The sequence below is a fragment of the Lepisosteus oculatus genome, chromosome 12 (genome assembly GCF_040954835.1).
Source record: "Lepisosteus oculatus isolate fLepOcu1 chromosome 12, fLepOcu1.hap2, whole genome shotgun sequence".
Classification (NCBI taxonomy): domain Eukaryota; kingdom Metazoa; phylum Chordata; class Actinopteri; order Semionotiformes; family Lepisosteidae; genus Lepisosteus; species Lepisosteus oculatus.
In genome coordinates, this window is record NC_090707.1 from 36,612,556 (window position 1) to 36,627,412 (window position 14,857).

At 44.5% G+C, this 14,857-nt stretch overlaps 1 protein-coding gene across 2 annotated transcripts in view; it reads left to right on the plus strand.

Annotated features, from left to right (window-relative positions):
- LOC102688318 (transmembrane serine protease 6) overlaps nucleotides 1-13,750 on the plus strand; it is a 29,038-nt gene extending 15,288 nt beyond the window's left edge. For both annotated transcript variants that reach the window (XM_015359608.2, XM_069196301.1), the window contains 11 exons: nucleotides 44-180; nucleotides 716-828; nucleotides 2,504-2,613; nucleotides 3,734-3,876; nucleotides 4,862-4,960; nucleotides 6,278-6,391; nucleotides 7,068-7,184; nucleotides 7,967-8,135; nucleotides 9,485-9,756; nucleotides 10,947-11,083; nucleotides 11,550-13,750. In XM_015359608.2, the coding sequence (XP_015215094.2) occupies nucleotides 44-180; nucleotides 716-828; nucleotides 2,504-2,613; nucleotides 3,734-3,876; nucleotides 4,862-4,960; nucleotides 6,278-6,391; nucleotides 7,068-7,184; nucleotides 7,967-8,135; nucleotides 9,485-9,756; nucleotides 10,947-11,083; nucleotides 11,550-11,708 (1,570 nt within the window). In that variant the 3' untranslated portion in view covers nucleotides 11,709-13,750. The remainder of the gene's footprint in view (nucleotides 1-43; nucleotides 181-715; nucleotides 829-2,503; nucleotides 2,614-3,733; nucleotides 3,877-4,861; nucleotides 4,961-6,277; nucleotides 6,392-7,067; nucleotides 7,185-7,966; nucleotides 8,136-9,484; nucleotides 9,757-10,946; nucleotides 11,084-11,549) is intronic.
- Nucleotides 13,751-14,857: the final 1,107 nt, after the last annotated feature.

Below are 14,857 nucleotides of genomic sequence, written 5' to 3' on the forward strand. Positions count from 1 at the left end.
GATCCCTCCCTCTCTTTCTTCTCTCTCTTTCGCTCTGACTCAGTTTGTACGGCTGCAGCAGACAGGAACCTGTGGTGCTGGTGATGTCATCAGGCGGGGTGATGTCAGTGGTCTGGAAGCAGGGCCTGTACAGTTACTACGACCCCTTCTTCCTTTTTGCCCGGGCCCGGCCCAATCAGGGTAAGTCTCTGGCACCTCATTCTTGTAGATGTGTCTGGCCAGTGCGGTTTAGCTGAAGAAACACGGGAATGCTCAGAGACAAGAGGAGCTTAATTGGCTTCTTTTCTTTTCTTTTCAGCTTGCTAAAGTCCATAAGCATTTTCCTGAAACATCCCAGCAAGCAAGCTTGCATGTGGTGGCGTGGTTGGTTCCATCCATCCGCCACTCTCTGTGTAAAGACCCACTCCCTTATTTTCAGCCCTTATTGGGTCTGGTCTTTGTTTTTACTACCGGTTTCGTTGTCGATTTTGAAATGTTAGATTGAATTTATTTAAACTATAATTTAAATATTTCAATCAGAATTAAACATTAAACTGTGACCTTCCTGAACACAAGACTCAATATTGTCCCATTCAGGATTTACTAGTAATGTCTTGTACAATTATAACCTCAATGTAAGGATTACTCTTTATTCTCATTGCTGTCCTTTACCGATGACTAGAATTCCTACCATTGTGAATCACGGTTTTAACGTCCACTGTCCTCCTTTCTGTAGTGTGTTCAGGCAATATCACCCTGGAATCAGTGTTGGGGGTTCAGGGTAATATTCGCACCCCCTTCTACCCCAGCTACTACCCCCCTAATACGTTCTGTACCTGGCACTTCAGAGTAAGTACCATCTTTTTTTTTTTTTACTGCTGTTAATCCCTCTACTGTATATACCATTGTTAATGTACTCTGTAGTTTTCAGAATACACCATCCCTCAGATTTACAAACAAATCTTTCCCTAAACCTTCGCAAGGAGAAATTTCTTAAACTGGAAATGCAGTTTCCCCGTCTTTGCATGTGAAACCTGATTTGTCCCCAAGGTCTAGAAAATCACCCAAGCATGCATGTTTTTACCCTGCCAGGGTTATTATCCTGATTATCCTTATTTTCATGATTCATTGCTCTCATTTTAGCCCGGTACAGTAGTTAATACAGAGAAGGTGAATCTGTAAATATTCTAAGAGCACAGACACATGAAGGAAGTACAGTAGGAAGTCGAGCTCTGAGGATATCATCTTCTATTGGGCCACAAGGGACATGTCTTCTTAGCCAAAATCTCTCCTGAAATGCCAAAAAAAAAAGTTATGAAATTGCATGCTTTGTTAGAGTGAAAATTCATACCTCGTAAATCAAGAGATTTCTGTACTAGTGTCTACATGTGTGTGTGATTTTAATTCAGTGACTCCAAAAGCCTTTAAACTTCAAACTGGTCCAGTGCCATCAGGATCTTTTCTCCAGACCATATCTTCACTTTCCAGTTCTTGTCACAGGAGCTCAGAACCATATATTTCATAGAAGAATGACTTGTTTTGGCTTCACTACAGATTGAGCTGGAACACATTTGGCGTTGGGGAAAACAATGGATAATGGGGAAAAAAGAGAGGTTAACAGGACAGGAGAGCCACTTGAGAAATGAATAGTCCAGAGATCATTCCAGTCCATCATAACACTTGAACTATTTTCACTGATCACTTCATCTCAGAACTCTGTTCCAAAAAACAAACAAACACCACTCCTGACCCTTGGTATTTTTAATTGCCACAGCAATTGACTTTCTTGGCCACATTGTTGAAAAAGACCATTTATCGACAGAAAATATCTTGCTACACTCATTTAAAATTACTAGGGGAAAACCCATACAGTACAATAAAGAGCTCAGGACTATTTAAAAGTTGTCCAGCTTTCACAAAAGAGAGGAAATCTCAGGTCACTGAGTGCTATAGCAAAGCAAACCACAGCACGACTCTGTGTAGGTTAAATGTGGTGAACTTTTCATGTTGGCCAGAAGTGCACTTTTAAGAAACGTCTCGTTGGTTTGACAAAGTTGGAAACTCCCCGGGGATATTTAACAAATGCAACAAACCCATCATAAATCTTTTGACCTTCACACCAATCATCGAAGTGGGAATCGGATAAAGCTTGTCTTGAGAGACCAGTTCTAAAAAGGCTCTAAAGGGACTTTCAGGGAAACTGAATTTAATAGATTAAGCCTTTACTGATATCAAAGTCTGCTATACCAGATGACAATGCATTGGCTTGGGATTCATTTTACATGAGATGTTTGCCCAAACTGCGCACAAACATCTGTCGGACACTAATATTTCTTGCATGCGAAGCTAAATTGATAAATTTGTGAGCTGGTGAGCCGTTTAAATGTGCTGTCCATGACGTTTATCATGCATGACAGCTTCCTGAGCATTAACAGATGCGCTTCAGCAGAGGAACCCCAGACTTGGCTGGGACATGCAGGAGCTCTGCTCTGTCCTCACTGTGTGTGCCGTGTCTCTGCGCCAGGTGCCCTCTGTGCAGTATGGGTTGACGCTACACTTCGAGGGGTACGAGCTGAGCAGGGCGAACTACAATCAGCCATGCACACAGGGGCAGTGGGTGATTCAGAACCGCAGGTAGGTGTGTCCTGGCTGTCATAAGGACATCTAGGCCATTAGGGAGTTATTAGCTCATACAGCCAAGGGGGTCATTCAGCCATTTCTTGAAAGAAACCAGATTATCAGGTTCAACAACATGGCTGGGTAGTTTGTTCCGTATTCCCATAATCCTTTTGGTTTGTGTTTCTCTGTTCATTCTTTCATTGACATTTCTTGCCTTTTCAAACCAGGGATCACCTCCAAGACTGTGTGGGGATTTGGGGGGAGAGAATTCTTCAGGGAAAGCATGATGACACACTCCAAACCTGTCAAACGAAGCCCTCGCTCATTCCATTTTGATTTCTGACCTTGTTATCCTGCTTTCCTATGTGATCCTGTAGTCTTAATGGTCTGTTACCCAATAGTGGCTTCCCAAAATGATCCATCTGCAGGGTTTTGTTTTATACTAGGCTTGTAATGAGGTCCCATGGCAAGAGGAGTTTGAGAACATTCAGTACTAAGTGATTGCCTTGCATTTTAACAGAGGGACATGAGCTCAGCCCTGTAGGGTTCACTGCTATTGTTCTGAATGACAGCTGATTATACAACTATAGGAAAATCCTTGTCATGACCACATAAGCAGGCAATTTGATCAGGTGCATAATGTCAAGGCCAGCCTTGAGTGAAATCCAGGAGTTACTGTAGCACCTGTTGGTCTGGGTTTGTGGAATGAGTATCAGGCAAGATCAAATTCAAGACTGCACAGTATTCTTGCTTGTAGTATCAGGTGCTTTTTTATTTAACATGTTAGAAAGATGGTGGCACTGTGGCTAAGGATCTGCGCCTGTGGCTGGAAGGTTACCGGTTCAAATCCCGCGGCCGGCAGAGGAAACCTACTCTGTTGGGCCCCTGAGCAAGGCCCTTAACCTCAGCTGCTCCAGGGGCGCTATATAAATTGCTGACCCTGCGCTCTGACCCCAAGCTTCTCTCTCCCCATCTGTGTGCCTGTGTGTCTTGTGGAGAGCAAGCTGGGGGTATGTGAAAAGACAAATTCCTAATGCAAGAAATTGTATATGGCTAATCTTATCCTATCATAGTGTGTCCACAGGGGTCTCCCCAGTCCAGCTGCTTGTTGACAGTCTGCCTGCTTCTCCCCCAGGTTGTGTGGCACTCGGGTCCTGCGACCCTATGCCGAGAGGCTCTTCCTGCTGTCGCCATCCACCACCGTCGCCATGACATCACAGGTCTCCCTCACTGGCCCGGGAGTTCAGGTCCTCTACAGCCTCTTCAACCAATCGGATCGTGAGTGCCCTCTGCAGCCTGCCAATCGCAGGCCGTGCTTCCATTCAATTCAAGCTTTATTGTCCCACTCGGGGCAGTTTGTTAAACAGAACAGTCCCAGCATAACAACACGATGACAGACACAATTTTACCAACCAAGAAGTCGGTGTAACAGTGTCACAGCAAGATATGGGCGCAGATAGTTCCGGTACGTTGTTTGAAAGAGATATTGCAGCAGGCGAGAAAAAGATTTCCTGTGTCTATTAGTATCACACCAGGGGGCACAGAGGCGTCTCCCAGATGGGAGAAGTGTGAGTATTAGGGTTAATTGATCTGTTTACTGCATTCACATCTCGGTTTCAGAACTTCCTAGTTGTAGATGTCTTAACAAGACCGAAAAGCCTGTCAGTAAGAGTTGACCTCCCAGTAGCATGATAAATCGCTCTTAGTAGGCGATCATATTTCTGTGAGGTACAGCAGAGAAATGTTCTGAAACAACAGAAACTCTCTAGGGCCTTTTATAAAGCGGGCACTGCCCAGGTCAACCTCTTCCCTTACCATAAATGTCATGTTTAGGACACAGGTGTAGCGGAGCTAGTTGGGGCACGGTGACGTCATCGCCCTCCCTGCGCTTAGACCCCTGGGCTGGGGGAGGTCTCCTTTAGCTCACTCGGCTGGTTCCCTGTTGCGTTACGCCAGAGACCCGGGTTCGAGCCCCAGGTGTGGCGGGAGGAACCTGCGGAGTGCAGCGGCGAGGTCACACGGCCACCACATGGATCTAAACAGAATGTTAGACGATATACAGTATATGGTATAGGAATATTTGAGTTTCCAGCTAAATGTAAATTCTGATACCCAGATATTTGAGAGTGTTGCCCGGTCTTGCACAGACAAGTTATTTTCTTAGATGACTGAAAGGGTCATTTGAAAACGTGTGTGCTGCCTGCTTTCTTAACAAAAGCAGTGTTGAAGTACGGATTCTCCATATCTCTGTGATACCCCACAGCTTGTCCTGGACAGTTCCTGTGCACTTTGAATGGCCTCTGTGTCCCAGCCTGCGATGGCATCAAGGATTGTCCCGATGAACTGGATGAGAGGAACTGTGGTAAGACGAACCGAGATCTCTGGATTTGTCCTGTTCAGTGTCAACTTTTTTTCATTTTTGAAGATGACTTTTTTTTTCTCCTCTATGGTAGGCAAGATATGTAATTGCTTTATTAAATCTGGTCGCTGTGCAATCATGACTTCTTATTCACTAGACAACTTGAGTCCATAACTGCTCCAAAAATGTCAGTAAAGTTCTTCGCATTCGTGAAGTACGATCACCTCTTCAGGAATGTCTTGTATATGGAGTTGTGCATTGTCTTCGCTTGTCTTCTCTTGAACTCAGCATTAGATTAACAGTTCAAAATGAAAAATGACCCATCGATATATTCTGTGTAAAAGAGTATGTCTCTCTCCCCTAGGAGAGCTGAAGGAGGCTTACAGTATGTCTTAGCCAATCAATTCCTAATCTTTTTCTTTGGTAACAATAAAAAGTTTAAGAATAAGAGAAATGCATCTTTCTGGTCTACTGTTTACATTTTGAAGCTCCGTTTTAGATTATTTATAACTAAGCAGTGGTGTGCTTAAACCTGATTCGAGGACATAACACCTAAACAAGTTCAAAATTTGATTTAAATTACATTCCTTTCCACACAAGACATTTTCTTTAAATTGCCCTTAAGAAGATGCAAACAGTGATGTATGTTTGGGCTTTGCTAATATGTCATAAGCTTCACATCCCTCTGTTTGCTGGTATTTTATTAAGAAAGATCATGTTGAATCCTTTCTTTTCCATCCTGATGCTTGAGGGCCACTGTGTCTTCTTTTAATCAGTGGTGCTAATTGCTGCCTGTAACTGATGTCTTGTCTGAACTCTGACCTTGGTTTAAAAAATACAGTAGAAAAAGTGCTATATTTCTAACGGCTTCAGCACACTAAAATGTATGTAGTTGTCTCCTCAACCAAGAATTTAGGCTCTGATGAACAAACTGGTGGGATTGGTACTGTATTAAACATGCCCACTGGGGGAGTGACTGTGTTGAGCAGTTGATTTAGATTTCGGCTTGCGTACCTGAATGCGATCCTGAACCTAACTAGTTAACGCAGAGCTCAAACCGATGTGCAAATCCTATAATTGGCTTGATACTTTGTCTCCAGAACCACCTAACGTCCGTCAACGCCAAGAAAATATTTTTTTTACAAGCTTCAGGGGGAGGGCAATGCACCAGAAATGGTTATATGCAAGGCATCAATGTTTGCATGAGTACCAGAAGACTCAGTAGGCTTCCAGGGATTGATTTCCTCAGCCCTAAATGCAAGCTCGACCAAAGTCTCAAAAGACATGGCTAACAGATGTTTTCATATTGGTTTCCTGCAGTATGCACTGCAAAATACCAGTGCCCAGAGGACAGCCAGTGTCTCGATCACTATAAGGTCTGCGATGAGCATCTGGACTGTCTGAATGGCATGGATGAGGAAAACTGCACTCAGGGTAGGCTGGGCATTTCACTGATGCATCGAGAATTCACCCTGTCAGTGAAGCATCGTGTGCATTCCAAGAAGTTCACATGCGCCTTTTAAACCAATTTAATTGTCTTCAGAATATATTGTGCAGATCTCGCTGTGTAGAAAAGCGTCAAAAAGTGGGACAAGTGTGAAGGGGGTAGTTCAAGCTCTGGTTGTGGGTTCAAGTGATGGAGAGGGCACAGCATTCTGTATTGGACATTGCTGTTGCCCCCTTGAGCATATACTTCACTTGGTAAAATAAATCTCAGTTGCAAGTAACTGGTTCTGTAATTGGAACACATTTACAGGGAATATCTTAAAACCTTGCACAAAATCTCCCGACTTTATGGAAAGAAACACAATCTTAGTTTGAACAGTATAGTCAATCACTTTAAATTTTAATCCGTTTGCTGGGAAAAACTTTTTTTCTGATCAGCGCTGAATGCATTAAAAAACTTAATCAGTTTGGTTTTATTGTTTAATGCAACTTTTTTTGTGCTCTTGGAAGTATATTCTGGCAGGGGTCGCGCTGTTTCATGTACTCAGGCCAGACTGAGCTTGATTAATAGCCTTTGTTTTCTTATCACAAATCTCATTGCAAAAGAAACTGTAGATTGCGCACTGCCAAATACGAAGATGTCAGCCTGTTGTCCTTACCCCAGCTGTAGACTGCACTCGGACAACCTATGTGTGCTCAGATGGCACTTGCATCAAGAAACCCAATCCGCAGTGCGATTTCATCACCGACTGCCCAGACCTGTCTGATGAGAAGAATTGTGGTGAGAGCCCAAGATTGCTTTAACTGCCTGAACTTTGGAGTTTTAACAATACATGTGTCTGTAGTCTGCACTGTAACTGACCTGGTTTATTGGAAATGGAATTGAATGAAAATAATTTTTAATAGATATCATGGCGTATGGGTACATAAAGACAATTATATTAATTAATAAAACTTTATGAAGGAAATGAGATACTCGAAGAGCTGAGTATTTTGTATGATTCTCCATGTCGGGGCCAAAATATGGCAAGATCCCAGTCTATCGGCCTAGAGAATGTAGGTAGGCAATTAATCTGGGGCACTGGGAAATATTTGTACAGGTTTAGTATTGGTGCAAAATGGAGTGCAGCTTTGCAGGCTTTGGACTAAAATCCAGAATGGCTTGGAAGTGGCAAGTAATACCCTATTTAGGTGCAAATCTAGAGTATGAAGTACAGCCAATTCACTTCAAGGGCCAACTGGATTCTGATTTTATTGAAGAGGTGGGTGAGGAAAGGAGAAGGGTGTTTTCAGCTGTTTAACATTCCAAAAGCAGAGATTGGCAACCGTTCATATCCTTTCCTAGGATATATATAGTGCGCACAGTGAGCCCCTTCCCGAAACGCCTGCTCCACAGTTCTGTGCGATCCAGATAGCAGGATGCAAACATTGCAAAGCTGACGGAACAAAAGCCACACAGTTTTTCTTTCCAGGCACGACCCTGACTCTCTGCCTACGTGTTCCGTTTTGGTCTGCGTCCTAAAGCGAGTAGCGTGATTTGAATCCTCCTTTGCGATGTTGCAGAGTGTGGCCTCCAGCAGTTCACGAGTCGGGTGGTGGGCGGGACCAACTCCACAGAAGGGGAGTGGCCATGGCAGGCCAGCCTCCAGGTCAAAGGTCGCCATCTCTGCGGGGGAGCACTGATCTCCAGCCAGTGGGTGGTCTCTGCTGCACATTGCTTCCAAGATGATAGGTGAGGAGTGCTGCCTTGATTTTGTCAAAATTATATGATGTGTGCTGTAAAAATCTGATAAAGATGCTTGACGAGGTATTGCTTTTTTGGGTGATATATCGCAGATGTGCGAGAGAAGAATATAATGGGAAATCATCTGCAGGTTGCTGTAATGAGTTCTCAGACTGAAGTGGAAGGAAAAAAATTGAATCATCATCGCTTTTGACTTAAAGACTTAATCTAATAATTCCTTAGACTTCTGTAGTGATTTTCTGGACACTCCATTCAAAGCGTTGTGCAGGTAATGGGGACTCCCCACCTGGATGATGCTTCAGTCCTCTCCCCACACACCAGCGCTCAGTGGGGAGGAGAGCAGAGTGGTAAAGCCAGTTCAGAGATGGGGATTATTAGGAGGCCATGATTGGTAAAGACCAGCGGGAAATTTGGTCTGGACACCTGGCCCAAGATAACACCCCTCCTCTTCTCGAGAAATGCCCTGGGAATTTTAATGACCACACAGATTCAGGTCCTTGGTTTTTCATTCACACATGAAGGATGGTGCCTTTTTTAATTTGTGCTTGGCACTCAAAATGGGACACATCATTGCCGATTGCTTTATATTCTCTCTGCTGCAGAAAGATTTCAGCTGATGAAATTTTGTATTCCCATAAGATGTTCTATGTGAGAATCTTAATCAAGAATTCATATTTCACTGAGATCTTTGTTCCCTCCTATGAAAAAGAATGATGGTTGGTTTTTATTTTTGTAGTAGCACCTACAGGCAATATAAAAAATAAATAAGCTTCAAAGCATATTAGGCTCTGGTTATTTCAGTTTACGTACTGTAGTTCTACCACTACTAGTAGCTGCATTTCCAATGGCTTCTGCTGTTTCTTGCTATATTGGGCTCAGATGGTTATGAGCCGTACTGTTGATGCAAGAGGGTGGAAGGTGAAGATCTGGATTAATCCACATGTGGAACAGAACAAGCTGAGATTTAAAGGGGGTAAATGAGTATTGAAAGGTGAGGGACATCCTTAGATTTGAAATGTTACTTGTACCCTCTCTCACATTACACTACAGCCCTCACTTCTGGAATAGTGTTTAGAACCTCTTGTCTCAGCCTGGCCGATAACGGATTAGGGATTCAGCCACAGGCCTGGTGTTGAGCAGGAGTGGCCTCCTAGTCCATCTATTGCCATTTCTGGAGGAATCGCTTGGATACAGAGCAGCTAGCCCTTCTCAGGATATGAAGTTGGTTACCTTGGCTCCTACCATGAAAGCATTCACCTGTGTGGCCGATTTAATCACTCCTCCGTCTCGTTCTGTGCCGCCTCCTCCTTCCTTCCTGCCTCTCCGCTCTCCCTCAGTCTAGCTTCCCCCTCCCAGTGGACCGTCTACCTGGGGAAGCTGCGCCTGGACCAGAGCAGCAAGAGCGAGATGTCTTTCCGGGTGCAGGAGATCCATACGCACCACTACTACGACGACGAGACCCACGACTACGACCTGGCTCTCCTCCGACTGGACAAACCCATCTTCCTGACCACGGTGGCGCAGCCGGCCTGCCTGCCGGCCCCCACCCACCTCCTGGAGCCCGGCATCCTGTGCTGGGTGACGGGCTGGGGGGCCAAGAAAGAAGGAGGTGACCTGAGCTTCAAAATCGGGAGAGGGCCAGCATCTGGGTCAATCATGACGTTGAGGAAAGACCTCAGACAAAATAACATTAAAATACCATACCGTTACAACAAGGGCCGTATAGTGTCTGATGTCCCGATGAAGTACATGAGTCTGGCTCAAAAAGATCTGGGTCTAAGATGGAAGAAAACAGCAGAGACAATTGCTGTTAGAGCTGCAACTAGTTCACGTGTAGATTGGTAGTGCCTCATGGCTCCAGAGACCCAAGCTTGATTCTGCTTTTGGATTTTGCTAGGTGCATCAGTTTCTTCCCACTTTCCAAAGTCGGGCAGGCTTGGTTTGATTAGTTTTTCTCAAAAGATGGTGCCCAGGGGAAACTATCAACTTTCTATTAAAGAACCAGGACTGGTCCTTGGAGCAATGCTGTCTAGCCCCTGCAGTAATCTTAATATTGCTGATGATAAAAATGATATTCTTGCTATGGACTGCATCTTAGCCTAAGCTGCCCTCAATGCAGGAAGAACCAGGGTCCTAGTTCCTGGTACAAAAAGAGAAACCGCTCTAGCACCATTTTAATAATGAGAGAGAATTGAAATCCAAACAGAATACTATGCTTTGGTATTCTGCTATGCTAAGTAGTTATGGCCTAGCTGTGATAGCAGTGGCCTCTTGGCATTTTCTTCAATATTATGCTCAGACCATTACTAGCCACTCTCACACTAAGGGTAGAAAGTGGACAATGGTAGCTACAATTTGCCTCCTCTCATTTTTCCATGCCAGACTGTGGCTGTGCCAGACACATCTCACGCCAAGAAGTCAGTGTAGACAACTTACAAAGGCAATGAATGTATAATCGCTGTAGAGTAACAGCCAGATCAGTTAAATCTGCCCATATGCAAGCATTTAAAAAGTCAGGGCTCCGTCCTGGACCCTGGTACTGGAGAAGAGTGAAGTTGTCCTTGAAAGCCCATGATGACAAGCCCAGAATGCATTGGGATAATCTTTTACAGTGGCCTTGATAAGCATCGGCGGCCAACTTCTCAGGTGGTCACGCATCTCGCCCTACTTGATGCAAGATCTATGTAAAATCCCCGCATTCTGATCTTGACTCTGAAAGCGCAGTCCAGCCCGCTGTAAATGAGTCCCGAGACACTGTGCATTTGGCCCTCCTGAGTTTTGCCACCTTCATCCTCCTAGGTCCCGTCAGCAGCATCCTTCAGAAAGTTGACGTGCGCTTGATCAGCCAGGACATCTGTAATCGGTCGTACCGCTACCAGATCTCTCCCAGGATGCTATGCGCCGGGTACCCAGATGGGAAGAAGGACGCATGCCAGGTGAGGAAGCAAACCCCTTCTCATGCCCTCGGGTAGTGCCTGCTCTCTGAAGGACTGATTAAGGGCATTGCAAACCCAGTGGAAGAGCCCAAAGATTAATTCCATATTCCCTTGTCGTAATTATCATGCAGTCATTGTTACTGCATAGATCACAACACAAATAGTAGTTGCAGTAAATACCTGGTTGGAAGGCGTTTGCCTGTGTATCTAATGAGGTTGGCCATGTTTAACAACGGGTATCTCCATTGTTCTAAATAAGAAGGTGCCATTGGAACTAACTTAACGATGTGCTTTCTTTGCAAGGGTTCAAGAAACCGTTCAACTCCTAATTCAGTCGCCCCAACAATGTTTGGCACTATGAATACAGTTGGGAGCTTGGTAACCTCAAACCTGTGAGGTGTTCCAATGGATTTGCTCGCTGGTGTGTTTGTAATGGTGGGGGGTGGGGGGATGCTCTGTTTTTCAGGGGGACTCCGGAGGTCCGCTTGTGTGCAAGGAGCCCTCCGGGCGCTGGTTCCTGGCCGGGGTGGTCAGCTGGGGCGTGGGATGCGGGCGGCCCAACTACTATGGCGTTTACACCCGTATAACCAAGATGACTGACTGGATCAAGGAGGTGACTTCCTGAGGATGGGCTTCAAAACTAAACATTAGAACGGAGATCGGGTCACCTGGTCCAAGTTGTCTGCTGTACTTAGGAATGCTTTCGTAACCCTCCCCCCCACCCCCACCCCCACCACCACGAAACACTTTTGCAAGGATTTTAAGTTCCAGCTGAATTTTTGGGTTGGGATTCAAGAGGTATCTTGCAGAACCCCTTGAGGAATGACCGTGCAGGACACCTTTCAACTCTTTCTCAAAAAGGTGATGGAGTAACCTCCTAGACCAGCGGGAGTTTTGGCTTCGACATCCTGAAAGGTTTTTCCAAGTGGACACTGGGATGTTGTTTTGCAGGAGTTGCGCGGTGTTAACGGATCGTTTTGCCGCCTTGGGCATCTCTTCTCTCTGTAGTTTGTGGACCCTTTCCAGCAAAATATTTGGAATTTAGGTCTGTAGGCTGGGATTTGGCCTGGACTGATCCCTGGTTAATAAACATAGGGACCCACATATTGAGCAGTCAGGAGTTAAAGTTCTGATGGCCAGTTAAGAACAGAAAATGCGTAAGTAATGGTCGCCACTGCATGTGGTTTAGTATCCCTAGATAAGTCTGAAAATTTCAAGTGCTAGGGTTCATCTTGCAGGGCCTATCCTCCATGTCATCATGTAGAATAAGACCTTATAGACTGGAGAACACAGGGCAAGGCCATGTAATCTGGTCTTCCTTTAGTGGAGAACAGTAAATTATATACTATTTATTGGATTGGAGATTGCAGGACCTATAGATCATCCTGAAGACATCTTAGATGGATGCAATCTACTCCTGAACAGGCTAGGGCTCATTTGTGGGTTGGGTGTTGAGTGTGACCACTTGCTTGTGATTGGCCTCATGGACCCAGATTAGTGGGAGACCATGCTGGGTGTCTCTACTGCTCCTGGTATTTTTGCTCCACTGTTTTAAATTAGTGCTTTTATAAAACAAATCCAGCTTGAACGCACATGTGCAGGGCTGGCATCTACCCCCTATCTTCATGCTGAGGCTACAAATGGAGACTGGGATCAAGAGCTAGTCTGTGATTTATGACCGGAAGATAAGACCAAGTGTGATGTGGAATTAAAAATGCAGGGGATTTCTGCCATGTGCTGCAGATCGCTGTTGGTGGAGATCTATTGGATATGTTTGGGGTTTAATATAACGAGATGGCGTTGAGTAGCAAAATTAAAAAATTTCCAGTGAAGGACCCCTTTCAACTCTTGCCACTCTTTGGAGTCCAGGCCCCTGATCCATCTGTGAAATGATGGGCAAACTTTTAATGCTCATAAAAGTACTAATTTTACTAAAGTAACTAGGTGGTTAAGTTCTATTTTGTTCTGCATCACCTTTTTGGAATGGATGCTGTTTTGAATGGGGTCCTGTGGCCTTTATAATCAATTCGGGTTTCCTTTAATCCAGTTTCAAACTGAATCCACTTTACTGAATTGGTTTTTTTGTCTACTCCATTTAGGAGGAATGTCTCCTGTGATGGACAGTTTCCTCACACGATCTCATTGTTGTAGAAAATATTTAAGACATTGGGATATCCAAGACCTGACAGATCTCTCTGCACTTGTTAATCATGTGACAACCTAATATTATGAAAATTAGTTTTTACATATCTGATGTCTGTTTTTGTTTTATACGTTTATCAAGGATGGGGAATAATGCGCATTCAGGGAGTAATGATTCAGCTGCACATTGACTCTAGGTCAATGTGGGGAGAGAAAAACATTTATACATGGTGAAACTCAAAAGAAACATTCTTCATTAATGCAAAGGGAGACCATTTTAGAGTGTGCAGCCTGCATGTGGCTAAGATGACATTTTTCTGTCTCGGTGGCACACCATTTACACTTACAGCTCATCCTGCGGTCTTATGGTGATGAGCTGTAGCCTGAAACCTCCAGGTGGACATTGGCCAATGTAATTATTGAAAATCTTCCCTTTCTCTTCTTTGAAGCCCTTGTTGGAGTTCTTGTACTGTATGTGCAAAATAAAATGGGCAACCGGTTAAGCTCTTAAGATAAGCAAAGCCATTGAGGCTATTATCTAGTTTTTCTTTTCTTTTTAATGCTGAGGCTTTCCATAATCTTTAGGTTTTCTCAGACAGGTGCTGTTGCAGAAGATCACTTTAATGTTGTTCTTAATAAGGTTATCTTACAGAAGGATTGTGGAGTCTGAATGCATTAAAGACAGGGACGCTGGCAGAAAGCAATCACAAAAGATCCTATACCCGTCTCCTGTTTTCTTTGTACAGCTTGTTGTCAGAGAGGGCGAGTAGCTGGTTCCCATGAAACGGCTGCTTTGAAATAAACACACTGGCAGGTGTTTATCCCTTTCGGATTTGGGGCTGTTCCTTCAATGCTGTCAGGCTGTTCTCTCCCCCCCCGATTTGTGCTGCGCTAGTAAAAGGAATGGAATGTTTGCACTTTGGAATGCTTCTGTACATAAGAGCAAGGGAAGCAATAAAGCAAGGGACTGCACCAGCCAAGTCCATGGTTTATTTTCCTGCTCCCTAGGCCAACGCTAACAGACAGCTTTAAAAAGGCAGACGGGACATGGCTTAAAAAACCTGAGACTCATAGAGCAAGAAACCACCTTTACTGGTTTGGGGGACAAGTAGTAGAGATTAATTCCAGGCTGAAAAGCAGAAAGCAGAACAGAAAATAAAAAATGCTGACCCGTGTGCAGTGGCCAGTTGGTGAGCCTCTACGGTTGTCTTATTTACTTTTTTATCCTTATATTTAATCATCTGTATTCACGGAAGAGGTTAGTAGGAGGTTGTTCGAGGCTTATAGGGTAAAATTTTACTATACACGAAATTGGCTTTACATGCAACTCAAAGTATCAAACTCCTGCATACGTTGCAAGTTGACTGCAGTATGAAAACACTAAGGGTCTTGAATAGGGTGTTTGGCAACCGGGAGCCATCAGCATGGCTCCAGTGTGCATCTGTGTAGACTCTACAAGTGTCTCGAACTCTATCGGAGGGCTGTGACACCATTCCTCCACTAGAAAGTCCATTGGCTGCTGTGTTATTGATGGTGATGGAAAGCACTGTCTCGGGCACCTCTCCAGAATTCCACAATCTCCCCTAATGGGTGACTGGGTTGAGCTCCAGCAACTAGGCCAGCCATGCCTCA